This window comes from Lynx rufus, unplaced genomic scaffold, assembly GCF_022079265.1.
Source record: "Lynx rufus isolate CCGP_SWC_20201006 ecotype Redwood Valley unplaced genomic scaffold, mLynRuf1.p SCAF_6, whole genome shotgun sequence".
NCBI lineage: Eukaryota > Metazoa > Chordata > Mammalia > Carnivora > Felidae > Lynx > Lynx rufus.
The window spans coordinates 26,200,959-26,228,614 of NW_025814878.1; the positions used below are offsets into that span (position 1 = coordinate 26,200,959).

General features: G+C 38.9%; 1 protein-coding gene across 1 annotated transcript; it reads left to right on the forward strand.

Moving 5' to 3' along the window:
* Window positions 1-26,799, forward strand: LOC124529365 (pantetheinase). The gene is made up of 7 exons (XM_047103245.1): window positions 1-125; window positions 1,455-1,585; window positions 15,163-15,355; window positions 16,032-16,323; window positions 16,767-17,128; window positions 24,866-25,036; window positions 26,111-26,799. Exons 1-7 carry the CDS (start codon window positions 72-74, stop codon window positions 26,291-26,293), a joined length of 1,386 nt encoding a protein of 461 aa, XP_046959201.1. The 5' UTR covers window positions 1-71; the 3' UTR covers window positions 26,294-26,799.
* Window positions 26,800-27,656: the final 857 nt, after the last annotated feature.

Below are 27,656 nucleotides of genomic sequence, written 5' to 3' on the forward strand. Positions count from 1 at the left end.
TTTATGAACACGCCGTGATATTGCCTAATACCACCCTAATACCAGTGTCCCGTGAAGAGGCATTGGCATTAATGAACCGAAATCTGGATCTTTTGGAGGGAGCGATCACTTCAGCAGCAAAACAGGTACCATCTGTCGAGTGTGCTAGATTCCATGTAGAGGAAGAGTGGGGGTCTTAGGAGACAGGGTCACTGGCAGGTTCAGTTATACTTTTGGATGACGCAAGTGTCAGCGTAGCCAACAACTTTTGCTGTACAATCGGAGTCCTACCTCCTTCTCAAAATTATTACAGCAAGGACACTATTATGCCTCCCTGAGTGAGACCAAGTGAGGAAAAGAATGGCTTCCTCGTCATTAAGGCTCAGCAGGCCTTTGAGGAACTTGCTGTGAATTCCACAACTTTGCTCCCGTCCTTTTGCTGCACATAAAGGGTGGAAGATAAATGGGTCAGGACCAGGTGCTGTGCTTTAGAGTATTAGCAGCCTTGGTATACTTTTGTGCTCTTAAGTGGGTGCAGGTTTTCGGATTAGTTCATAACACCAAAATAAAGTTAGTAAGTTGCAAATTAATATGCATTATGTACTTCATACTTCATTCTAATTACAGGATAAAAGTATATGTTGATGCATAGTAAGTCCTTGAGTTCAATGAAGGGTTAAGTTTAAGTGCGTGATTTGAATGGGTATGGTTTAAATAAGGCATTTGTAGATCAGGTGTAGAGGAGGGATATGTAAAGTGTGATGAGTCGTGAATACATACGTATAACGTACACATCACATCTCACACTTCATCAGCACACGTTCTTATACATACTTACCAACATTTTAAAGGCTACAAGAATTCTGAGGTTCCTTTTCACCCTTAGTCCAGCCATTTTCTCAAAGGCTACAGTAGCTTTCAGGGTGATTCCCCGGTCTGAAGGTGCCCTGGTTAGCGTGGGGTGTACCTCTGGGCTTGGCACGCTTCAGGGAACCAGGGTCTGAGTGCCCTCCTTCTGAGAAGCCAGAGTCACTTTTGCAGGATACGGAGCAGGGAAGGCTGGAACGGAGGAGGAAGTAAAACCAAGACTTTGAGTATAAGTCAACCCGGTGACACTCAGACACAACATCCGACTGAAGTCCAGAAAAGGGAAGTGATTTTGAGAAGACCAGGGTTTACAGTTAACTGCAGTGGATGGCAAACATGTAAGGCTATTGATGTTTATGGAAGAATGAAAAGGTTGTATAGAAATGGCGACGGTGGGATTAGACAATAAAAATGGCTGGGCCAAGAAAATAAATTCTAAAAACAGTGAAAACAAAGGATTAGGATTGAAAGGGGGCAAAAAAAAAAAAAAAAAAAGAAAGCCTGGATGGTTGTTTCTCATCCACTCAGTTGCTCAGGTCCTCTTATAAACCCTTCTTGGATCGTTTCCTCAATTGAGAAATATTTCAATTAAGCTACATTTTTCACAGGGTGCACATATTATTGTGACTCCAGAAGATGGTATCTATGGCTGGAATTTTAACAGAGAAACTATCTATCCATACTTGGAGGATATCCCAGACCCTCGAGTGAACTGGATCCCTTGTAATTATCCCAACAGGTAAAGAAACAGATGGTGGACAATTCAATCATGAACATGAACTTACTGTACCTGGGAGAACTTTGTAGAAGATCAGTGCTTAAGATTCACTATCAACTCGAAGCTCAAGATGATTTTATTATTTTTCACCTCCTATGGGTACATTTATTAGGGAAGCGAATATGAATTGTGAAATCACAGAGATCAGTGTTAGAAGGTCTCATAGAAACCACCAAATTGTGAATATATTCTCATTGAGAGAATGAATCTGGAAGACAATAGCGTAACTTGCTTATGGTTTACAGGGGTAGTTGGTTAGTGGGAGAACCAGAATCAAACTCTAGTCTCTGACTTCTTACCAGTGAACAAAAAATTGTTTCCCCATGTGGGCACTGTAATCTGAAAACTGTGAGAAAGTGGCAAAATAGAGTCACATGTTAGTTTAAGATTAAAAATTTCCATTTTACATCAGTAAGATAGCTAAATGAGGTTAATGTGAATGAAATCCTGAGAGCTTAAGGTAATTAGTGGTGTCCTAGAACTGTGTGAGTGGTTTAAGTCTGGCGTAAACTAAAGAAATATAATGTATGATGAAAGCAGCACTATTTTTTTTAACGTAAGCAAAGCAATACTTTATAGATTTAAGAAAATTATCTCTGTTAACTCACTTCTTTCCAAACGTGCTATTATTGCTAACATCATTAGGAACTCCCGTTTTGGAAATGCTCTCAAAACCATGCAAACTAACCACTGTAACTGCGTATAGAGACACCTTGATTTTGACACAGTTCAGTATTATTTATCTTAATCGTCTACTATCTTCATATTTCATTGTATCATAATTATTTTTTATTTGACCACCTCTCATGCCAGATTTTCGGTTGTTAAAGGGCAACACTCTGTGTTCACTTCCATTATGTATTGACTTCACTTGCTTCTGAATGAACTTTTCCCAGACCCACATTTCCAAGGGTCTCCTGGAAATCCCCACCAGACCCTTCCATACATCTCATTTCAAGAAATCTGGTTGCCCTTCTTTTTTTCCATCAACTAATGACATCTCCATTCCTTACCTTCACTCATCTATTCAACATTTTTTTTGTGTGTGTGTACTTATTATGTTCAGGCACTCACTATTCTGGACAGTAGAGTAGACAAAATGGATTAAAAATCTCTGTCTTCCTGGAGCTTATATTCTACTGTGGGGAGATAGTCAATGAAAAAAAGATAATATCTATTTAGCTGTTATCTATCTACTGCTCTATGCCATGTAGCAAAGGTAAATGTTACAGAGAAAAACAAAAGCAGGACCGGTGAATATGGCGGAAAGCATGGGGGTTAAATTTTTGGTCATCAGTTGACTCCATGGTAACATCTAAACAGAGACTTGGAAGAAGTGAGTGAGTAGGTAATATGGGTGTATTTTCTAACAAAGCATTTTGGAGCCTTTCCTGGATAGAGTAAACAGTCTGAAAAATGTGGTTTAAATGTAAATATATTAGAATATCTGATGTACTTTCAAGGTTAATAGACAGGAGGGAAATATGTAATCGGGACTGTTTAAGAAATCCCAAACACCAGGCTTCTATTTCAATATACTATTCTACCATTTGTGGAGATCTGAAAAGACTTGGGCTAAATATGTTTCAGGTGGTTCAATGTGTTGTGTTTACATCTATGTCGTTCAGGAATTAATTGAAGAAAACAGGGAGAACAACTATCAAATAGTTGTTCTTTACATAAATGCATTAAAATAATAATTTTTACATGTGGTTTATCATCCTCATTGGTCTTTTTCAAGGATATGTTTTGTAGATAATTGCTTATGTTAATTTTACCAATTTGTAGATCTAACAGTATAGATTTGATACTCAAAGAAAGCTCCAGCAGATGGCACCAATATCCCATTCATTCAACAGTAATTTTACCCTTCTCAGCTATTCTTCAATAACCTAGTATTAACCATTTAATATTTAAGGATTGTGCCAGTAGAGTACATATGGCTATATGTTATATATTCTGAGGTCTCACTTTTGAAGATTGTATTTTAGTTGATTTACTGGGACAACTTGGTAACATGATAAAGAATAAAGAATTCAAACATTAACAAATGTTCCAATATTTCCAGTTTTCCATACTGTCTGGCATCGCCCTAGCCCAACCCTTGTTGCTTTTAACTTGAACTATTCCAACAGTTTCCCAACAATTCCCTACACTTAGTCTCTCACCATTCTAGTACATTCTATACCCTAATGCCCTATTATCTGAAAAATAATTGAGATCATGTTACTTCTGTCCTTAAAACCTTTAATGGTACTTTTCTGTCTGTTAAATTTAAAATAAGCTTTTTAGCTTCTTGTGCTGAGCTCTATCTTTTATGAACCCAAATGCATCTTTTTAAATTTCCTCTTCCCTTTTCTTCCTTAAGGATGCCTCTGCACCAACCAGATTGACTAGTTCCCTGAACAAGATTTCCCTTTTCTTAGCCTACAAAAGGTTACTTTTTTCTAATATTCTTTACTGGGGTAAAATACACATAACATAAAATTTACCATCTTAACCCTTTTTAAATGTGCAGTCAGTAGTATTAAGTCTGTTTATGTTGTTGTTCGACCATCACCATCATCCACCTCCAGAACTCTTTTTTATCTAGCAAAACCCAAAACCTTGTGGCCCTTGCACAAGGATAACATGCAAATTCCTGAAGCATGCCATATTTTTAGAAATGAAAAAGGAGACATTATGTTTACATGATATCAAAGAAGTACTACAGATCATAAGACACTACTCTGAACAATTATATGTCGACAAATTGGACAGCTTAGAAGAAATTCATAGATTTCTAGAAACAGGCAACCTACCAAGACCAAATCATGAAGAAATAGAAAATCTGAACACACCGATAATGAGTAAGGATATTGGATCAGTAATCAAAAAACTCTCAACAAAGGAAAGCCCAGAACCAGATGGCTCACAGATAAATTCTATCAAACTTTTAAAGAATAATTAATTCCAGTTCATCTCAAACTCATCCAAAAAATTTAAGAGGAGAGAATAGTCCCAAACTTATTTTATGAGGCCAACATTACCTTAATGCCAGAGTTAGGTAAGGATACCACAATAAAATAAAACTACAGCCCAATATCCCTGATGAATATAGATGTAAAAATTCTTACCAAAATACTAGCAAACCAAATTCAACAGCATATTAAAAGGATCATAGACCATGGTTAAGTGGAATTTGTCCCTGGGATGCAAGAATGTTTCAACGCATGTAATCGAAGCATATGATACACCACATTAATAGAATGAAATATAAAAATCATATCATTTCAATAGATACAGAAAAATCATTTGACAAAATTCAACATCCTTTCATTTTAGAAACTTACAACAAAATGGGTATAAAAGGAACATACCTCAACATAATGAAGGCCATAAATAGCAAGCCCACAGCTAACATCATATTCAGTGATGAAATTTGAAGATTTTCTCTCTAAGATCAAGAAAAGACAGTATCAGTACTCCTATTTAATTAGTACTGGAAGTCTTAGCCAGAGCAATTAGGCAAGAAAAAGAAACACATAGACCAGTTGAACAGACTCGAGAGCCCAGAAATAAACCATGTGTATATGGTCAATGAACATTTGACTAAAGAGCCAGGAATACTCAATGGGGAGAGGACAGTCTGTTCAATAAATGGTGTTGGGAAAACTGTATATTCACATTCAAAAGAGTAAAATTGAATCTTTATCTTATACCATTCACAAAAATTAACTCAAAAGGGGTTAAAGACTTAAATATAAGACCTAAACAATAAAAATCCTAGAAGAAAACATGGGGGATAATCTCCTTGAAATTGGTGTTGCCAGGGGCAGAAACTTCCTGAGAGAAAAAGCTCAGTGAAGACCAGGCAGGCCCATAAAAGGACAGGTCCTGTTGGCCATAACTAGGTTCTCATCCTTGAAACAAGTAGAAGCTCTGCATCTTGTAACAAGTCTCTGAAATACAAAGGGAAATAATAATCTGGCCAAGCACCTCTGATGAAAATCAAATCACAGGAGGGGCACCTGGGTGGCTCAGTTGGTTAAGCATCCCACTTTGGCTCAGGTCATGATCTCACAGTCCGTGAGTTCGAGCCCCACGTCGGGCTCTGTGCTGACAGATCAGAGCCTGGAGGCTGCTTCGGATTCTGTGTCTCCCTCTCTCTCTGACCTCCCCCGTTCATGCTCTCTCTCTGTCTCAAAAATAAATAAACTTTAAAGAAAGAAAGAAAGAAAGAGAATCAAATCACAGGAGCAGCATCGAGACCCTGAGCTTGTTTCACTTCTGAAACACAGGTAGATCAGCTCCAAACCATTTTGAACACCTAAGAAACTGATCTGAGGATTAACACAACAATCTGCATAACTTGAGCCACAAAACTCGGCAGGTACATGGCATGGAAAGTGAACAGGGGGAGAGAAAAGCCACAGAAGCTAGGAAGCTGTTTTTGCAGAGAGAGGACAGAGAAAGAGAAAGGGGGAGAGTGCAGCACATCAGATTGTGCAAGAAAAGTACTCCCCCAAAAGTAGCTGGAGAGAAAGAGAGGGAAAGAGTGAAAATACTTGCAGGGGCCTGATCAAGAAATCTGTTCCCCAAAACCGTTGATGGGAAGAAAGGAGAGGATTACCACCAGGATTCTATAAACAGTGGAGTGCAGAGTGTGAAGTTTCTGAGCTCAATGTCTGGTGGTACTCTGGTGAGGAAGTAGCGTGCATTCCCAGGAGCAGGCAGGGGGTCTGAGGGGTCCATGTGCCACACAGGGGAAGCAGTTCCCTTGCTTGGAGAGCATTTGGTAAAGGCCATACATTCTCCCCATAGGCAAAGGTCCCAGCAGACGCTGGAGAGCAGCCACGTTTGCTGGTATTGGGACTCCAGAGTGCAGTGAAATCTGGCACTGGCTGTGTGTTGTAATTTGCCATAATCTCTGAATCTCTGCTATTGAACGATTGCACAAACGTTTTCTGGGGCAAGCCAATACCTGGCCATTGCTCAGCGAGACCCTTCCCCAGAGAGTCAGATGGGTCCAAGCCACGGGGGTCTCTGAAGTGTGGGATTTTGAAACACAACCCCATCTGAGATAAAACTCTGGAAAGAGATGTCACCTGGTAGGTGGACAGCTTGGACACAGACAAGGTAGAGGTAGGGAGTGGACAGAGGCCTCAGACAAAGGAGTGGTGCTTGATTTTAAGTCGGTAAGAGCACAGAGTTTCTGTTTTAGATATTAGGGAGCTGGGTGAAGCCATTTTCACCTTTCCCACACACATGCAAGTGCACATGCACATGCATGCCACACTGATCCACCCCGGTAAGCTAAGCAGCACCACCTAGTGAAGAATGGAACCATTACACCAAGCCCTGCCCAACTGCACCCTCCAAGCACATCCCCTAGAAGACCAGCACAAGCCACTCCACCTGTTTAGTGTATGGACTATAGAAGGCTTCATAGTTTCAGTTCTAGAGGAAACTGGATGTAACTTCATCCAGAGTTCACTCTGTTTGCTGATTAATTTATTTGTTCCTTTTCTTTCCTTCTGTTTTTGCTTAAATTGTTTTCTCTTTTCTTTCTTTCCATCCTCTTTCTTGGATACAGAAAGAGAAACATTTATTTTTATTTCTTTTTTACATTATTTTTTATTTAAAAAATTGTTATTCTATTTCATTTTATTTTATTATATCAAATATTTTATTTAAAATTTTTTCTTACCTTTTTTTTCTTTCCTTTTTTTACTCTATTATATCAAGCTTCTTTCAACAAGCAGACCAAAACACACAAAACAGCTAGGATCTAGCTTCCTTTATTTGATTTTTTGCTTTGTGTTTAATTTTTTAATTTTAATTTTTAATCTTGTTAATTTTTTTCTTCCTCCAAAATGACAAAATGAAGGAATTTACCCCAAAATAAAGAACAGGAGGAAATTACAGCCAGGGGCTTAGTCAATACAGATATAAGCAAGATGTCTGAACTAGGATTTATAGCCACAATAATAGGAATATTAGCTGCTTTTGAAGAAAGCATAGAGTCCCTCTCTGTGGAGATAAAAGAAATAAAATCTAGTCGGGATGAGATTAAAAATGCTATAACCAAGATGCAATCTTGAATGATGCCACGATGGCAAGGATGGGCAGAGCAGAGCAGTGAATCCATGGTAGAGAAGATAAAATTATGGAGGATAATGAAGCAGAAAAAAAGGAGGGAAACAAAGGCAAAAGATCATGATACAATTAGAGAACTCAGTGACTTGTCAACAAGGAATAGCATCCAAATCATAAGAGTCCCAGAAGATGAATAGAGAGAAAAAGAGGCAGAAGATTTATGTGAGCAAATTATAGTGGAAAACTTTCCTTAATCTGGGGAAGTTCACAGACATCAAAATCCAAGAAGCACAGAGAACTCCCATTAGATTCAACAAAAACCAACCATCACCAAGACCTATCACAGTCAAATTCACAAAATACATAGACAAGGAAAGAATTATAAAAGTGGCCAGGGAAAAAACGTCCTTAACCTATAAGGGAAGACAGATCAGGTGCACAGCAGACCTATCCACAGAAACTTGGCAGTCCAGAAAGGAGTGACAGGATATATTCAATGTGTTGCAGGATATATGCAGCCAAGAATTCTTTATCCAGCAAAGCTGTCATTCAAAATAGGAGAGATAAATAGTTTCCCAGACAAACAAAAACTAAAGGAGTTTGTTACCACTAAACCAGCCCTGCAAGAAATTTTAAGGGGGACCCTGTGAGTGGAGAAAAGACCAAACAAAACAAAAAATACCAAAAGCAACAAAGACTAGAAAGGACCAGAGAACATTACCAGAAACACCAATGCTACAGGGAACACAATGGCACTAAATTCACATCTTGCAGTACTCGCTGTAAATGTCAATGGACTAAATTCTCCAATCAAAAGATATAGGGTATCAGAATGCATAAGAAAACAAGACCCATCTATATATTGCTTACAAAAGACTCATTCTAGACCTAAAGACACCTGCAGAGTGGAAGTAAGGGAATGGAGAACCATCTATCATGCTAATGGTCATCAAAAGAAAGCTGGGGTAGCCATACTTATATCAGACAAACTAGATTTTAAAATAAAAACTGTAACAAGAGATGAAGAAGGGCATTATATTGTAATTAAGGGGTCTATCCACCAATAAGATATAATGATTGTAAATATTTATGCCTCCAATATGCAGCCACCCAAATATATAAATCAGTTAATCACAAACATAAAGAAACTCATTGATAATAATACCATAATGGTAGGGGACTTCAACACCTCACTTACAGCAATGGACAGACCATATAGACAGAGAATCAACAAGGAAACAATGGCTTTGAATGACACACTCAACCAGATGGACTTAACAGATATATTCGGAACATTTCATCCTAAAGCAGCAGAATATACATTCTTCTCAAGTGCACATGGAACATTCTCCAGTATAGATCACTTACTGGGACACAAATCAGCCCTCAACAAGTATAAAAAAATTGGGATCATACCTTGCATATTTTCAAACAACAACACTATGAAACTTGAAATCAACCACAAGAAAAAATTTGGAAAGACCCTGAATACTTGGAGATTAAAGAACATCCTACTGAAGAATGAATGAATTAACCAAGAAATTAAAGAGGAAATTAAAAAGTACATGGAAGCCAATGAAAATGAAAACATGACAGTCCAAAACCTCTGGGATGCAGCAAAGATGGTTATAAGAGGGAAGTATATAGCAACCGAGGCCTTTCTAAAGAAGGAAGAAAGGTCTCAAATACACAACCTAACCTTACACCTAAAACATTTGGAAAAAGAAGAGCAAATTAAGCCCCAAACCAGCAGTAGAAGGGAAATAGTAAAGCGTAGAGCAGAAATCAATGATATCGAGAAAAAGCAACAACAGTAGAACAGATCAATGAAACCAGGAGCTGATTATTAGAAAGAATTAATAAATTGATAACCCCCTAGCCAGATTGATCAAAAAGAAAAAGGAAAGGACCCAAATTCATAAAATCACGAATGTGGGTGCCTGGGTGTCTCACTCAGTTAAGCGTCCAACTTCAGCTCAGGTCATGATCTCACGGCTTGTGAGTTCAAGCCTCGCATCGGGCTCCGTGCTGACAGCTCAGAGCCTGGAGCCTGCTTCAGATTCTGTGTCTCCCTCTCTCTCTGCCTCTTCCCTGCTTGTGCTCTGTCTCTCTCTCTCAAAAGTAAATAAACATTAAAAATTTTTAAAAAATCATGAATGAAAGAGGAGAGATCACAACCAACACCACAGGAATGCAAACAATAATAGAATATCATGAACAATTATATGCCAACAAATTGGACAATCTGGAAGAAATGGACAAATTCCTAGAAACATAAACTGCCAAACTGAAACAGGGAAAAATAGAAAATTTGAACAGATCCATAACCAGTAAAGAAAGTGAATCGGTAGTCAAAAATCTCCCAAGAAACAAGAGTCCAGAGCCGGAAGGCTTTCCTGGGGAATTCTATCAAACATCTAAAGAGTTAACACCTATTCTTTTGAAGCTGTCCCAAAAAATAGAAACAGAAGGAAAACTTCCAAACTGTTTCTCCAAGGCCAGCATTACCTTGATTCCAAAACCAGACAAAGACCCCACCAACATTTTTGCATGAACACGTATGCAAAAATTCTCAATAAGGTCCTAGCAAACCACATCAAACAATACACTAAAAGAATTATTCACCACGATCCAGTGGGATTTATTTATGGGATGCAGGGCTGGTTCAATATCTGCAAATCAATCAATGTGATACATCACATTAATAAAAGAAAGGATAAGAACCACATGATCCTCTCAATAGATGCGGAAAAAAGCTTTTGACAAAATATAACATCCTTTTTTTATTCCTTTAAAAATTTTTTTATTGATTGATTGATTGTTTAATTTACATCCAAGTTAGTTAGCATATAGTGCAATAATGATTTCAGGAATAGATTCCAGTGATCCACCCTCTATGTGTAACACCCAGTGCCCATCCCAAGTGTCTTCCTTAATGTCCCTTACCCATTTAGCCCATTTAACCCCCTACCCAACACCCTGCCAGCAACCGTCAGTTTGTTCTCTGTATATAAGAGTCTCTTATGGTTTGTCTCCCTCTCTGTTGTTATATTATTTTTGTTTCCCTTCTCTTATGTTCATCTGTTTTGTTTCTTAAACTCCACATCTGAGTGAACTCATATGATATTTGTCTTTCTCTGACTAATTTCACTTAGCATAAAACCCTCTGGTTCCATCCATGTAGTTGCAAATGGCAAGATTTCATTCTTTTTGATTGCCAAGTAATACTCCATTGTATATACCACATCTTCTTTATCCATTCGTCAGTCAATGGACATTTGGGCACTTTCCATACTTCAGCTATTGTCGATAGTGTTGCTATAAACATTGGGGTGCATGTGCCCCTTAGAAACACACACCTGTATCCCTTGGATAAATACCTAGTAGTGCAATTGCTGGATCGTAGGGTAGTTCTAGTTTTAATTTTTTGAGGAAGCTCCACACTGTTTTTGAGAGTGGCTGCACCATCAGCAGTGCAAAAGAGATCCTCTTTCTCCACATCCTCACCAACATTGTAGTTGCCTGCGTTGTTAATTTTAGTCATTCTGACAGATGTGAGGTTTTAATTTGTATTTCCCTAATGATGAGTGATGTTGAGCATATTTTCATGTGTCTGTTAGCCATCTGGATGCCTTCTTTGGAAAAGTGTCTATTCACATCTTTTGCCCATTTCTTCATTGGACTGTTTGTTTTTGGGTGTTGAGTTTGATAAGTTCTTTATAGATTTTGGATACTAATGCTTTATCTGATATGTCATTTGCAAATATCTTCTCCCATTCCATTGGTTGCCTTTTAGTTTTGTTGATTGTTTCCTTCAAGGTGCAGAAGCTTTTTATCTTGATGAGGTCCCAATAGTTCATGTTTGCTTTTGTTTCTCTTGCCTCCGGAGACATGTTGTGTAAGAAGTTGCTGCGGCTGAGGTCAGAGGTTTTTGCCTGCTTTCTCCTCTAGGATTTTGATGGCTTCCTGTCTCAAGTTTAGGTCTTTCATCCATTTTGAGTTTATTTTTGTGTATGGTGTAAGAAAGTGGCCCAGGTTCATTCTTCTGCATGTCTCTATCCAGTTTTCCCAGTAACATTTACTGAAGAGACTGTCTATATTCCATTGACTGTTCTTTCCTGCTTTGTCAAAGATTAGCTGGCCATACGTTTGTGGGTCCATTTCTGGGTTCTCTATTATGTTCCATTGATCTCTGTATCTGTTTTTGTTCCAGTACCATACTGTCTTGATGATTACAGCTTTGGAATACAGCTTGAAGTCCAGGATTGTGATGCCTCCATCTTTGGTTTTCTTTTTCAGGATTGCTTTGGCTATATGGGGTCTTTTCTGGTTCCATACAAATTTTAAGATTGTTTGTTCTAGCTCTGTGACGAATGCTGGTGTTATTTTGATAGGGATTGCATTGAATATATACATTGCTTTGGGTAGTATCAACACTTTAATATTATTTGTTCTTCCAATCCATGAGCACGGAATATTTTTCCTTTTTGTGTGCGTGTCTTCTTCAAGTTCTTTCATAAAGTCTCTATAGTTCTCAGTGTATAGATTTTTCACCTCTTTGGTTAGGTTTATTCCTAGGTATTTTATGGCTTTGGTGCAATTGTAAATGGGATCGAATCCTTGATTTCTCTTTCTGTTGCTTCATTATTGGTGTATAGGAATGCAACTGATTTCTGTGCGTTGATTTTATGTCCTGTGACTTTGCTGAATTCATGGATCAGTTCTAGCAGTTTTTTGGTGGAATCTTCTGGGTTTTTCAGGTAGAGTATCATGTTAGCTGCAAAGAGTAAAAGTCTGACTTCCTCTTTGCCAATTTGGATGCCTTTTATTCCTTTGTGTTGTCTGATTGCTGAGGCCAGGACTTTCAACACTACGTTGAATAACAGTAGTGAGAGTGGACATCCCTGTCGTGTTCTGGATGTTAAGGGGAAAGCTCTTAATTTTTCCTCATTGAAGATGATATTAGCTGTGGGTCTTTCATATATGGTTTTAAGATCTTGAGGTATGGTCCTTCTATCCCTACTTTCTTGAGGGTTTTTATCAAAAAAAGAACAGACCTACCAGTAATATTGGCCATTTTTATGGCCTTTTTTTTTGTTTTTGAGAAAAGTTTATTCCAGTCTTTTGCCCATTTTTAAATCAGGGTTTTTGTTGTTGTTGAATTTTAAGAGTTCTCTGTTGTATTGTGAATATTAATATACAATGCTCTTCTCTGTCTCTTATAATCTTTTTTTTTTAATTTAAAGTCAATTATGTCAGATATTAGCATAGAATATCTTAATTTCCCCCTCACATTTGAAGGACAGTGTTGCTGAATATAGGATTTTTAGTTTAAAGTTTTTTCTTTCAGTGCTTTAAATATATTGGCCCCCTGCTTTCTGGCCTCTAAAGCGTCTGATTAAAAACTGTGATAATCTTACTGAGGATTGGTTGTATGGTATCAATCACTTATCTCTTGTGGCCTTCAACATTCTTATTTTGTCTTTGGCTTTTGATAATTTGATTAGAATGTGTGTTGATATGGGTGTCTTTGAGTTCATCCTTCTTGGAGATCATTTAACTTCTTGGATCTTTATAGTCATGCCTTTATTCAAATTTGGAAAGTTTTTGGACATTATTTCTTCAAATAATCTCTCCGTTCCTTTATCTCACTCTTCTTGAACTCCTAGAATGTGTATATTTGTCCACTTGGTGGTGTCCTACAGCTCCCTTAGGCCTTGTTCACATCAGTCTTTTTCTCTTTCCATTCTTTCAACTCGATCATTTCAATTTGCATTACCTTTAAGTTTATTGATTCTTTCTTCTGCCAACTCAAATCCATCTCTGAATCCCTTTAGTAATTTTTTTTATTTTAAACACTGTAATTTTCAGCTCCAGAATTTCTTTTTGGTTTATTTTAGGTTTTCCATCTTTTTTTTATTGATATTTCCTTTATGTTCATACATGATTTTCTTGACTTCCTCTGCATTTGCTTTTAGTTCTTTGAGCATCTTTAAAACCGTTGTTTTTGTCTTTGTCCAGGAAGTTTGCCATCTGGTCGTACTCAAGGATAGTTTCTGTAGGTTTATTCTTATTTTCCTTGGAATGGGGACACCCTTTCCTCTTTATTTGTATACCTTATGAATTTTTTGTTGACAAGTTGGTATTTGAATCTTAAAATGTGATAATTCTGGAAATGAAATTTTCCCCCTTCCCCAGGGTTTACTGCCTTTTGCTTGTTTATCTGTTTTGATTGCTGTAGGTGTTTCTGTGCTAGGCATAAGCTTGAGGTATAAAATCTTTTGAAGCCTTGTCTTAGCCTTTATTTTACCCTGAGCATATGTGGCGACTTTCTACAATCTCCTATATATATGATTGCTTTTGTATATCCTAGTCCTTCAATGTATGATTCCCAAAAGAAAGGAAAAAAAAGCAAAATTAAGGAAGGGGGAGAGAAGAAGACTCTGGCTTTTTAAATCCTCTAGAAATTATTTCAGTTAGTGGGGGAAGGACTGACAACATTATAGTGGTGGAGATGCAACAATGGCTACCTGTCCCTGTGTCTGCACCTCCAGGATAAGAAGCAGTTATCAGTGATCAGAATACAGTTTCCTGATATTTAGAGGACAGGGTTTCTATTGTCTAACCTGATCCCATAAACTACCTACACAGTATTGCAGGAACACTTGCATGGCTGCCTGCCATGGGGCTTGGGGTGGGGTAGAGCATGGGTAGCCACTACCCATGATAAGAGCTGAAATTGACTGAAACTAACTGAAATTTAGTGAAATTTAGTGAAATTACTGAAGTAGTTAGCTTAGACAGACTAAATGTTACTGTGAGTTTAAAATAGCAATAGCAATCATGCAATCCCTTTTCACTTCTCTATTTCAAATGCCATTTCCAACATCACTTTCAGGAAGCGGCATCTATGCACCTGCCAAGCCTTCCCCCTGGAACTCACAACCCTTGGAATAGACTCCAAAATTTCAGTTAGATTCTGCCAGCACAAATATCATTTACGTGGAAGGATGGATTCCTGGTGCTTTGTACTCAGCCATCTTCCCAAAATTCTCTTAATTCCAAGTTGTTCTTATTTCAATTGAAATATTTTTTTTAATGCTTCTTTTCTGCCAGGGTTAGTGAACAGAAGATGTATATCTTTGCCCAAAATATCTATGAGATATGACACAGATCATAAGATAAACACATAATGAATGCTGATTATAGACGATGATAAATGCTGTGAAGAAAAAAGATACATGACCTAGAATCTTATCCTAGAACAGTTTTCTACAACCAAATTCCCACAAGTGTGTACTTCCTCCAAAGTCTATTCTTGTTTTAATCCTTCCCTTGTATTATGTTATTTAGAATTTAGTTTTGTGTATGTCACATAATAGCTTCAGGCAATATAACGCTGAATTTTATTAAGAGGTAAGCTTGATTTTTGTTTTCCTCTTCCAATGAACACATATTAGGTTTGGCCACACCCCAGTGCAAGAAAGACTCAGCTGCCTGGCCAAGCACAACTCTATCTACGTTGTGGCAAATATTGGGGACAAGAAGCCATGCAATGCCAGTGACCCTCAGTGTCCCCCCGATGGCCGTTACCAGTACAACACTGATGTGGTGTTTGATTCTCAGGGAAAACTGGTGGCACGCTACCATAAGGTAAAATTAATCTGCACACAGTTCAGATACTGAATGTTTAACAAAATAAAGTGGGAAAAAAGGGGAAAAAACATTAATGTTTATAATAAGCATACTTTAGAAGCAGAGTAGAGACAAAGCATAGAAAACGATGATTAGGCGTGGTAAGCTCCTATAAAGAGGCTCAAGAGGTTTTCTATGCATTTAGGAACACAGGAATGTATCTTTTGAAGTATGTGAGAATCAGCAGGAGGTACCTGCACTGAAATATAATGTTGCCTTTTAGACTTTGTCTTTTTAAGGACATGCCCTGGCAATGGGTCAAGACTAGAACAAAAAAACTACCTACCAGATAGACTTGGTTTTGAAAAGAAAGGAGCAATTTTGTCTATAGAAAATATTTAGGTGTTCTTGGCAAATAGAAGTTATCTATTTCACTCTTAGGTCTTGTAAGATTCAATAGGGTCTTAATACATAAGGATTCCCCTCTACAGATCTCTAAAATGTAGAGATTGAACCAAAGGCTCCTATCAGCCATAGTAATCTCTGATTCTCTAACACTTTTTCCCTGTGAGGACGGTGGTTATGGATGAAATTGGCACTAAGAGATGTTGGCTTGCACTTTTTCAGACACATTGACACCCAGGCCAACTTCTGAAAAGAGACTTTTACCCACTTCATCTTCTCTTTATTACAGTACAACCTTTTCATGGGTGAGGATCAATTCAACGTACCAAAGAAGCCTGAGGTTGTGACTTTTGACACCATCTTTGGAAGATTTGGCATTTTCACATGCTTCGATATACTCTTCCATGATCCTGCTGTTACTCTGGTGAAAGATTTCCATGTGGATACCATAGTTTTCCCAACAGCGTGGATGAATGTCTTGCCACATTTATCAGCTATTGAATTCCACTCGGCTTGGGCAGTGGGCATGGGGGTTAACTTCCTTGCAGCCAACATACACCACCCCCACAAGAGGATGACAGGTAATGTGTAATCTCTAAGATGTACAAACTTTAGGCCATAACCAAAAAAGCAAAATAATGATTTTTTCTAGCTAACGTGTACTCCTTAATATAATGTTTTCCAACTCTTATTTTTTGCACCTCTGGCTGGTGACATACCGTAGAAGCCATCTCAATCTAAATTGTTTTGTAGATTTATTTAGTTCTATTCAACTTACAGGCACACTTTTCTTCCCCCTCAAGATTGACCACTTCTGACCCGAAAGTTTCTCTTATTGGCTTCTCAGTAGCAAACCCTGTTGGATTTCCTCTCACCTGTTTCCCTGTCAGTATATTTTCCTGAAATTACTGAAATAGTTAGCTTAGCCAGACTAAATGTTAATGTGAGTTTAAAATAGCAGTAGCAATCATGCAATCCCTTTTCACTTCTCTATTTCAAATACCATTTCCAACATCACTTTCAGGAAGCGGCATCTATGCACCTGACTCTCCAAGAGCATTTCATTATGACATGAAGACAAAGGAGGGAAAACTCCTCATCTCACGACTGAATTCTTCTTCATACGACCCTGGAGTGGTAAATTGGGCTTCTTATGCCAGTAGTATAAAAGCATTCTCCACAGGAAATCAGGAATTTAAAAGTACTGCGTTTTTTGATGAATTCACCTTCTTGGAGCTCACAAGAGTCACAGGAAATTACACAGTTTGTCAGAAAGAACTCTGCTGCCATCTAAGCTACAAGATGTCTGAGAAGAAACCAGATGAAGTTTATGCCCTAGGGGCATTTGATGGACTACATATTGTCGAAGGGAGTTATTATCTACAGGTAATGCTTGTTTTGTTGGCAGGGGCATTAACCAGGCAAAATATAGGACACCCAGTTGAATTTGACTCTCAGATAAACAATGAATTGTTTCATTGTAAGTGTGTCCCACTTCAAGAAAAAAAAATGGGTCCCACTTTTGAGGATATATGCACACTAAAAATTTTGTTATTTACCTGAAATTCAAACTTAGTTGGGCATCCTGAATTCTTATTTGCCAAAACTTGCAATCCTAGATGTCCAATTTTAAACTGGCTGGAAAAAGGCAGAAGATTTATTTACAGTACCCGTATTTAAAATGATACAGTAATCAAATTACAGATGATTTTAAAGGATGATTAACCTCTGATAGTTCTTCCCTGAACAAATATACCCATTTTCTTGATATGTTCGCTAAAGCTTATTTTTATTTTTAATTTTTTTCAATATTTATTTTCGAGAGCAAGAGAGACAGAGCATGAGTGGGGAGGGGCAGAGAGAGAGAGAGAGAGACACGCACAGAATCCGAAGCAGGCTCCAGGCTCTAGGCTGTCAGCACAGAGCCCAACACGGGGCTCAAACTCACGAAGTGCGATATCATGACCTGAGCCAAAGTCGGACGCTCAACCAACTGAGCCACCCAGCCCCCTCCCCTTTTTTTTTTTTTTTTTTTTTTTTTTTTACTTAAGAACTTGACACTAAGTATGTCCTGGAGACATCTAGGGTTGACCTCTGAGACATGCAGTAGAGTAGTTTACTAGTGCAGAGACTTGGTATCTCGCAGCCCTCAACATCAAAGGAAGAGCTATGGTGAGTTGCAACAAGCAACTTTCATGTTCCTTTCATTCTGCTCTCCTCTTCCTTGATCTGGCTCCTATCCTATGTCACTGTGCAACATCTGAACAGGGCTTCCTGTTGACAGTTTCAGCTCCGTCCCATCCACTTCCCATACTCTAATTATACCAATTACTAAAAGTCATTTCTGATTATTTCCCTGCCTTGCTTAAAAGGCCTCACTGTCTTCTCATTGGCAAATCAACCTCCTCACCAAAAAGCTACTCAGAAATGCTTGACATGTACCTCTTCCTACTCTCTGTTCTCTTCTCTCACTTCTACCCACATGTGCCCTGGGCTCCTCTCATGTTGAGGCATTTCTTCATCCCCAGTGTGCCGGCATCTGCAGAACCTCTGGATGTTTGCACAGGTTGTCTCCTTTATCTACGATGGCCCCACCTCCTCACCATTCATGGTGCTTTTCGGGTGTTATCTTCACCCCGAGGGCTGCCCTGACACTTCCTGTAGCACCAAGCCCACCCCCCCACCTGAGCTAGGTACCTCAGGCATCCTACGCTCAGCTTTATTAAGGACATATTATGTGAAATGATGCACATCCTTGTGCATAAGTGCTGGAACTGTACCCAATGTGCAAAATGTTGTTTGCTGTATGATAAGCACCGTCTTAATGCATCTTTACCTGGACGCTTGTTGAGTGCCTACTACATAGTAGGTGTATATATTCAGTGCTAATGATATGAAGACGAATAAGCCAAGGCCCTCCTCTTGAAGAATTTAGCAGGGGGGAAAGACATAGGACCAGGTAATGTCAGTACAAATCGGCATGTGATAGAACATAGAGTGCACATTTTGTTGTAGGAAATACTAAGGAGCTATACCTAGCCTGATTTGGGGATTCAGGGAGGTTTCTGGAGACATGATGTATGAGCTTATGCTTATGCTATTCTCCAGACGAAAAAGAGTGGGAGGAAATTCTAGGTGGAGTGGAGAGTGTCAGCAAGGGTGAGGACATGTCAAGAAGTAGGGTATACAGGTCAGTGTCACTAAGGCATAACGTAAGAAGCAAGGATTGGTGGAAGATGGGCTTAGAGGCAGGATCACGTTTGGCAGGATCTTACCCGTCATTCCTAAGGTTTGGGCTTTATTCTCTGGGTGCCAGTCTTCTGTGGGAAGGTGTTCAGCCAGGGAATGATGTGATCAGATCTGCTGTTGCGTTAGATCGCTGTGGCAGCACTGTGGAGGGGGGAACGAGGGCACAAAGACTGGTTAGATTTTAAAAATAGTCCTATTAAAACCTGTATCAAGATTATGTCAGTAGGAGTAAGAGCAGGGTGTGGAGTCTGGCAATATGTAGAAGACTAAACTTGGTAGCTAATTGGATACAGAACAGGAAAGCAGAATGAAGGGACTAGAATGCCAGGTTTCTGACAAGAGTAGCTGGGTGAATGTATGTTTCAGGATGTTAGAAGGGGAGCAGGCTGGCAGTGGAGAGATGCTCAGTTCAGCTATGGATATTCTGGTTTCAAAGTATTTATGGGACATTCAGCTGGAGCCCTGGTACCTGACATCACCAGCAGAGTCTGGAGCAGCACCCCAGATAAAACGTGTTAATGTGTCTGCTGGAAAACGTGGGATTATGCACCCTAAATAACTTAAAAACAGGATAGCCTTATGTTAGTTCAAGTTAGGTTTCAATGTCCAATGTGCTACAAAAGCCTTTATTTTCAGAGAAGTTTGGTCTTGGAATTAAGAATGAGGGATTTGGGTATTGGATTATATTCATAATCCTTCATAGTCTAACTGTGACGATAATTAATGCCAGAAAAATCTCTATAACACCAAAATCTAGTTCTTAACTAAGAAGAGAAGACCAAAAAAAAAAAAAAAAAAAAAAAAGGAAATAAGGGTACAATAACTCTGCATCTTGCCACGGAGATTTTCCAAATGTTCTATAGTGAATTTGTGAATTTTAAGGACGTAGGGAAAGAAGGTGCTTGTAGCATTTTCTAGAGTACAGGATGGTAAAAGATTGGGTAAAAATTTATAGCAGTGGTTATAGGAGAGTGGGAGAAGCGGCCTACATATTTTAAAGAATCATTGAGCAAGTCAATTAATAAAGAAGGGATAAACTAAACAAAAGTTCATTCCCTTTACCCCATATAACCTGGGAGATCTTCCTCCTGAGATTATTTTCTCTACCCTTTGTCCTCTCCATTTCCTCCCACCAAGGTAAGAGTCATCCAAATCACCAGCCTCTCTCTTCTAGAATGTGAAACTATTTCCCAACAGGGTAAGAAATTAGGGATATGACATGGTGAGAACATAGATTCTGGAGCCAGAAATTCTGGGTAAATCGCTTCTTAACTGTATAGTGGCCACCTGGCCCTGGGCCAACCTCTTTAAATCCCTGGTTCCTCATCTGTAACATGTGGATTCATTTTCATTCACCAAATATTTATGTAATGCTTTCTGTGTGCAAGCACTTGGTACAGCCTGAGGATATTAAGATGAGCAAGACAGATACTGTCACTGTCTTCATAGAGCTTAATGCTGGTGGGGACACAGGCATTGAAGAGAAAACTAAGGAAATCACTAGTTGATTTTAGCTGGGACAAATGTTTCCAAAGGAAAGTAGCACGGACAATTAAACCATACAACTGGAGGACCTAACTTAATCCTAGGAGGGAAGTAAGAATGATGACAATAATAATAATAATAGCTATTATTATTTATGGCATTTGGGGGAACTTTGATTTCATAAATAAATGTAAACAGGGACACCCGGGTGGCTCAGTCAGTTGAGCATCTAACTCTTCATTTTGGCTCAGGTCATGCTTTCATAGTTTGTGAGTTTGAGCCCCACGTCTGGCTCCGCACTGTCTTCCGTTCTCTCTACCTCTCCCCTGCTCGTGCTCAGTCTCTGTCTCTCCCTGCCCCCCCCCCCAATCAAAGTAAAGAAATAAACATTAAAAATAAGTAAATATATAAACTAACAAATAAATGTAAAGAATTCAGCACCGTGCCTACACATAAAAAGTCCTCAATGAATGTTAACTTTTATTATTGTTGTTGTTGTTGCTGCTAAAAAAAAGTAACATAAACTTTTCTTTTAGCGGTCAGACCTATACGACCAGGTTTGCTCACGTGAACACTGGCTGCATTGCAAGCAGGTCCTGAGTCAACTCCTTTGTTTCTTGAGTCCTTGTCATATGCCAGATGTTCTCTCCCTTCCTACCACCTGGATTGCCTCTATCACTTCTTTCTTCATTTTAATAAAAGTAATGCATGGGCACACCTAAGAAGACAGCACTAAAATCTTGTGAAACACCGGTTTCTTCCCTAATCCATCTTGTCCTTCTTTCTGAAGGCAAACACTTTTGAATCTTTTAACTGTTTCTTCTGAAATTTACTCGTCTGACATCATCAACCAGGAGCTAATGCGGAGTCCACAGACTCAGGGCTCAGTCCCACAAGACTGGTCCCCTCCCCATTTGAGACTCCAATCACAAGCCCAGGTTGTCACCCATGCTTCTGACCTGACTGACTGTAAATCAGGGGCTCCCGCGATCTCTGCCTTGGGTTTGCTAATTTTCTGGAATGGCTCATAGAACCTAAGAAAGTGCCTTATGTACTACTAACAATTTATTACAGAGGACATTTCAAAGAATACAAATGAACAGCCAGATGAAGAGACACATACGGCAAGGTCTGGGAGTATCCCAAGCATAGGAGTTTCTGTCCCATGGAGTTTGGGGTATGCCATCTTCCCATCATGTAGATACGGCATTCTTGTTCACCATCCTGGATTCTCTCTGAACTCCATACTTTAGGGATTTTCATGGAGGCTTAATTTCATGGACATGATTGATTCAAGTTATTGACCATTGGTGCTTAATTTAGCCTCCAGCTCCTCTTCCCTCCGCAGATATAGGGGTGGGGATGGCGATGCTGAAAATTCTAACTCTCTAACCAGGTGGTTGGTTTCCCTGGTCACCAGTTTCCATCCTGTGGTTATTTAAGGCTCTCCAAAAATCTCCTCATTAACATGAACTCAGTCGTGGTTGAAAGAGGCTTGTTATTAGTAACAAAAGCCCCTCTTTTCACATTTCACCTCTCATCACTAAGGAAATTCCAAGGATTTTAGAGCTCTTCTTGCCAGGCACTAGAAAAAGACCAAATATATATTTCTTACTATATTTTCTTACACAGTACCACCCACCTCCTTTGTTGTTGTTGGTGTAAGTTCCTGGAAGATCACTCTGAGTGGGTGATAAAATATTTTCAACTTACAAGTCTCAAAATGCCTTTCCTTTCATATTTGATGGAGGATTTCCCTAAGTATAAAATTCAAGGTCATTGTATTGCTACTGAGAATTCTTGAGTTATTTTGATTCCTGGTGCTTTGTATGTGTATCCCTCTTCCTACTGTTTCCTCAGAAACCTTATAGAATTTCCTCCCCTCCATGGTTTCCTCTTCTGGAACTCCTATTTTTGGAATCATGTGTTTTTTGGGTTTGTCCTCTAATATTTTTGTATCTTTTCTTTGTTTTCTTTCTTTCTTTCTTCCTTTCTTTCTTTCCTTCCTGCTCTTTCTTTCTTTCTTTCTTTCTTTCTTCTTTCTCTCTTTTTTTCATTTACTCCTCTTGATCTTTCAAGCCTTACATTGAGTCATTTATTTTTGTTGACATGTTTTTATTTTTCAAGAACTATTTTTTTTGCTTTATGAATTTTTTTCTGTTGATGTTGTTTTGTGGATCCGGTATTTTATCTCTCTGAGACTGGTAAGGAATTATTTTTCTTTTTTTCTTTCTTTTAAATGTTTATTCATTTATTTTGAGAGAGAGAGAGAGAGAGAGAGAGAGACAATAAGGGTGAGTGGGGGAGGCACAGAGAGATGGGGGAGAGAGAGTCCCAAGTGGGTGCTGCACTGAGAGTGCAGAGTTTGAAAGGGGGCTCAATCTCCAGAGCTGTGAGATCGCAACTTGAGTTAAAATCAAGATTCAGACACTTAACTGACTGAGCCACCCACGTGCCCTACAGAAAATTTTTTCTTGAAGCTTCTTCTCTTTAAATAGTCTCTTTTTCCCTAAAGTTTCTTTTATCTACCTGTTCTGCTCTCTCTTTCATGTTAGAAGCTTTCCTCAGAAATATAGTAACCCTTTAACCTTACCAAAAACTAAGTGAAGGGCGGAGCATGAGTGATATTTGCCCACTTAAACTTCAAGGTAGGGTGATCTAACCAGGCATTTTGTTAGGGGAAACAGTAAGTAAGTATATTTGGAGTAAGTATATTTGGAGTAAGTATGTTTGGAGACTTCCTCTTGGGATGGGTCAGGTTTCTCAGTCTTTAAAATTCTTCTAATTCTCTTCCTGAATAATGTTATCTAATTTAGCAAATTGAAATACAGGGTGCCCTAGTAAATTCAAAGTTTGGATAAACAACAAATATTTTAAAAATATAAGATTGTCCCATTCAATATTTGAGACACACTTACACACTACAAACCATTTTTGATACTATTAGTATATTTAAACTTCAAATTTAAATTGGGCTCCTGTCCTGTATTTATCTGGTAATTTTATTTCTGAAGGGTAAATTCATTGCTGACAGCATTTAGAGAACCAGGTGGGAGCAATGACCTTGCTGGATGCATCCATGGTGGAGGGGGATGATCGCAACAAAATTTCATTCATGTAATCCCCTTCAACCAGGTTTTTCAAAACCTCTACTAAAAATCATCTGCCTTACCCTCTCTGGGAATAAATGCCCCATCTTTTACTGGAATAGAAGAAGGAGAGTTGCCCATCCATGGTGGGGGACTCAGAATCTGAGGCATCCTTAACAAATTCCTACCAATTTTCCTTACATTAGCCACCACAACTTTATCAGTTCCTGAGGTACCTGGTGCTCCCAGGGGTGGAATCTTCTGAGTATTCTCCCGTGTAGATAGGGTTGATTCGTGGCTCTCTTATTGCCAGATTAGGACTTGGCTTTCCTTAGGCTTGGGAAATCAGTCACTACTTTTGCATCAACCGTCCCAACTTCCAACATTAAGCCATGCTCTAGCCTCCTGTTTTCCTATCCTTATGGGTTCATGTCTTAAACAAACAAACTGAGTTTGGCCTAGGTAAGATATAGGGAATAAAACAGACGCATGTATTCATTGCTCCTTTATCTGAAAGCTATTTGTATCCCATCTTAACATACTTGCTCTAAAGCTCTTACTCTCTGACTTCAAAAGTAGAAACAGGAAGACCAGTTAAAGCTGTTGCTTTAGTCAGGCAGGAGGTAAGGTGGCTTGAAATAAGGTTTGGAAGATACAGTACAGGTTCAATGAATATGGATCTTCCTTTTGGGGACTTTGCATCTGCATAGTGAGATGATTCTTATACTTAGATTTTACATTTACATTTACATGTACATTACATTTACATTACTATGTAGTAGAGTAGAGTATAACTGTGTAGTATAGTGAGAACTATTTCAGTTCTTGCTCAGATATAAAGTGTGTGACTTTTCCCATTCACAGGGATTGCCTCTAGATCAACTCTAGGGTTCATTACAACTTTAAATTTCTTTTATTGCGGGAAATAGGCAAAAATGTAGAGATGAAACTAGATTTAACCTTTTGAAAAAAAAAATGGAAGTCAATGATTAAAAGCATTGCCAGCTTGAGAACAATGAGGATATAGTTGTTCATCGCTATAGACCAAGGGTCTGATTGTTTCTTCATGAGATTTAATCTGTTTGACCGTGAATGGCAGAAAGCATTAGGGTCTGAAGTCGTTTATTTTTATTACTAGTTGAATTAGCTATCCACCAATGAATTGAATTAATCAAATGGAAAAATAACATTATTTTATCAAACAAAAGAGCCTAGGCATTGCAGAGGCAATATTTGTAGGTCAGAAAGGGTGCATCAGTTGGCTTTCTTAGGACTCACTGGTTTGCATTTACTTTCCTAGATTTGTACTCTGCTGAAGTGTAAAACACCAAACTTACGCACTTGTGGTGATGCGGTTGAATCTGCTTCCACCAGGTTTGAAATGTTTTCCCTCAGTGGCACTTTTGGAACCCAATATGTCTTCCCTGAGGTGTTGCTGAGTGACAGTCAGCTTGCACCTGGGGAATTTCAGGTAAGAATCTTTGCTGAATATTGACAATTCATTTCATGTAAGAGGGAGCACTTTTTGAGTATGAAACCGACTCAAGTGTTTACAAATATCACAAAAATCTCCATTTGGAAAGGATAAAATTGTTCTTAGGAATCAGGAGGCACACTGAGCAGGCTGAATTTTTTGTCTGGAAATTCTTACTATAGTAATTAGTGTCCTTGAGAATAATATATATATGTATATACATATATATATTATGTACATAATATATATGTATATATATTATGTATACATATATACATATATATATTATGGAGACTACTGGGAGGAGGCTGGCTGTTTCGGATCCCCTGAGTAGGAAGAAGACTCCAGAAGGGTTTTAGGACCAGTCCCACCAGAGGGATCCCCTTCACATCAAGAGCAGTGATAGCTTAGCAAAATTAAAGGGAATTCCTTTCATTGTTGTGTAAAGACCTTCTGTGATCACAGGAGGAAAAAGAAGGAAGGAAAAGCTAAGGAGAGAGAATCTGATGGTAGCTGAAATTGTCAAGAAACAAAACACTTTTTTTTTTTTAAAGGCCGGAAATAGTTCCTTACTGTATAAGCTCTGCCTAGCCACATTCTTCCCCTGGCTTTCCTGCAGGTTCTGCTCTTACTCTGTATTCCTTGTAGGAACAGCTACTGTGGGGCATTGGGTCAATGAACATATTGGGGGGCTGTGGTGAGCGAGTGACAGGGTTGACAGAGGCTCAGCTCAACCCCCTCAGTCAGTCCCTTCTGTCCACTTGGAAGAGCCTATTTTGTCTGAGAGCATTAGATTTCCCAAACCCATTGCTTTATGCTTGTTTCCTCATGGAATGCTTCCTCAAATAAGTAAGTTATAAGATATTGATTATAGCCATTTCAATAATAAATGAATCCATGCCAATTCCACACCTCCAATTTTTCCCGTGATCTGTACCATTTCAAAATTTCTGACAGAAGGTAGCCATTATTTTTCTGTTTCTTCATCCAGTTGCACTGAATTTTAAAAGTGTGTGGTGGGGTTGTAGAACTTCCAGGGAGACCCGGTTAACTTCTCTGTGCTTTCATTAGGTGTCAAGTGATGGACGCTTGTTTAGCGTGAAGCCGCCATCTGGACCTGTCTTGACTGTAACTCTGTTTGGGAGGTTGTATGAGAAGGACTGGATATTAAAGGCTTCATCAGACCTCAGGGCACAAGCACCGGGAGTAATGCTCGTAGTTATAGCACTGACTGTGTGCTCATTCAGTTGGTAAAATAGTTCTATTTCCCTTTTTATTTTGCATGATTTAAAAAATGATGGGTGACAACAGAAGCATGGATCTGGGCTTTTGATAAGAGTGGTCATGGTCTTTTGTACAAGTGAATACAATTATTTATACATATATATTTCTCTGTTTTTAGACGCATACACACACACACACACACACACACACACAGACACCAGATAATAGAAGCCAGATACACAGTGACGTAATTTTGAAAGGTAAAATCCATAAAATGAAAATAACAATTATACCCACATTTTAGGGATTTTTGGTGAGGAAAAAAAAATACACTTAAAGTCCTTAGACCAGTTCCTGGATCATGGAAAGGACTGCACGTGTGCTAACTATCACAACTGTGAATGGCTGTCACAGGAAAACCATGCACGATATGTTGACTGCTAAAACTATATCACTCTAATTGTCTAAAGTGCAAACATTTTCCAATGGTTCAGTCACCCCGCATATTTCAGTTAGAAAATCAGTGAATTCGGGGTGCCTGGGTGGCTTAGTTGGTTAAGCATCTGACTTGAGCTCAGGTCATGATCTCAAAGTCCATGAGTTCAAGCCCCGTTACTGCGCTCTGTGCTGACAGCTCAGAGCCTGGAGCCTGCTTCAGATTCTGTGGCTCCCTCTCTCTCTCTGCCCCTTCCCCACTCATGCTCTGTCTCTCAGAGCGTGTCTCTCAATGAATTCAACATCAGCTAATTGGCTTTGGCTTGGTACCTTGCAATGAGGTATTCTAGAAGGCAGCTGGGCTTCCACCTAGGAACTTGTTAGAAGGCCTTCATGTTTTTTGTGGTTTTCAGCGTCTCTTTAGTGTTTTGTCTACCTTGTCAGCCTATAAATATAGTAATAAGGAGGCTCTAAGACATTTACCAAATCTGGCCTGTAATCTATTTTTGCATAGCCCGTTAGCTAAGAAAGGGTTTTATGTTTCTAAATGGTTGAAAAAGAGGAAGAATCCCAAGAAGAAGAATATTTTGTGATACATGAAAACGATCTAAAGTTCAAATTTTAGTCTTAATACCTAAAGTTTTATTGAACACAGCCACGTTTGTTTAAGTATTGCTGATGACTGTTTTTTTTTTTTAATTAAAAAAAAATTTTTAACGTTTATTTTTGAGACAGAGAGACACACAGCATGAACAGGGGAGGGGCAGAGAGAGAGGGAGACACAGAATCGGAAGCAGGCTCCAGGTTCTGAGCCATCAGCCCAGAGCCTGACGCGGGGCTCGAACTCACAGACCGCGAGATCGTGACCTGAGCTAAAGTCGGACGCTTAACCGACTGAGCCACCCAGGCGCCCCTGCTGATGACTGTTTTTATGCTATGGTGACAAAGTTGGGTAGTT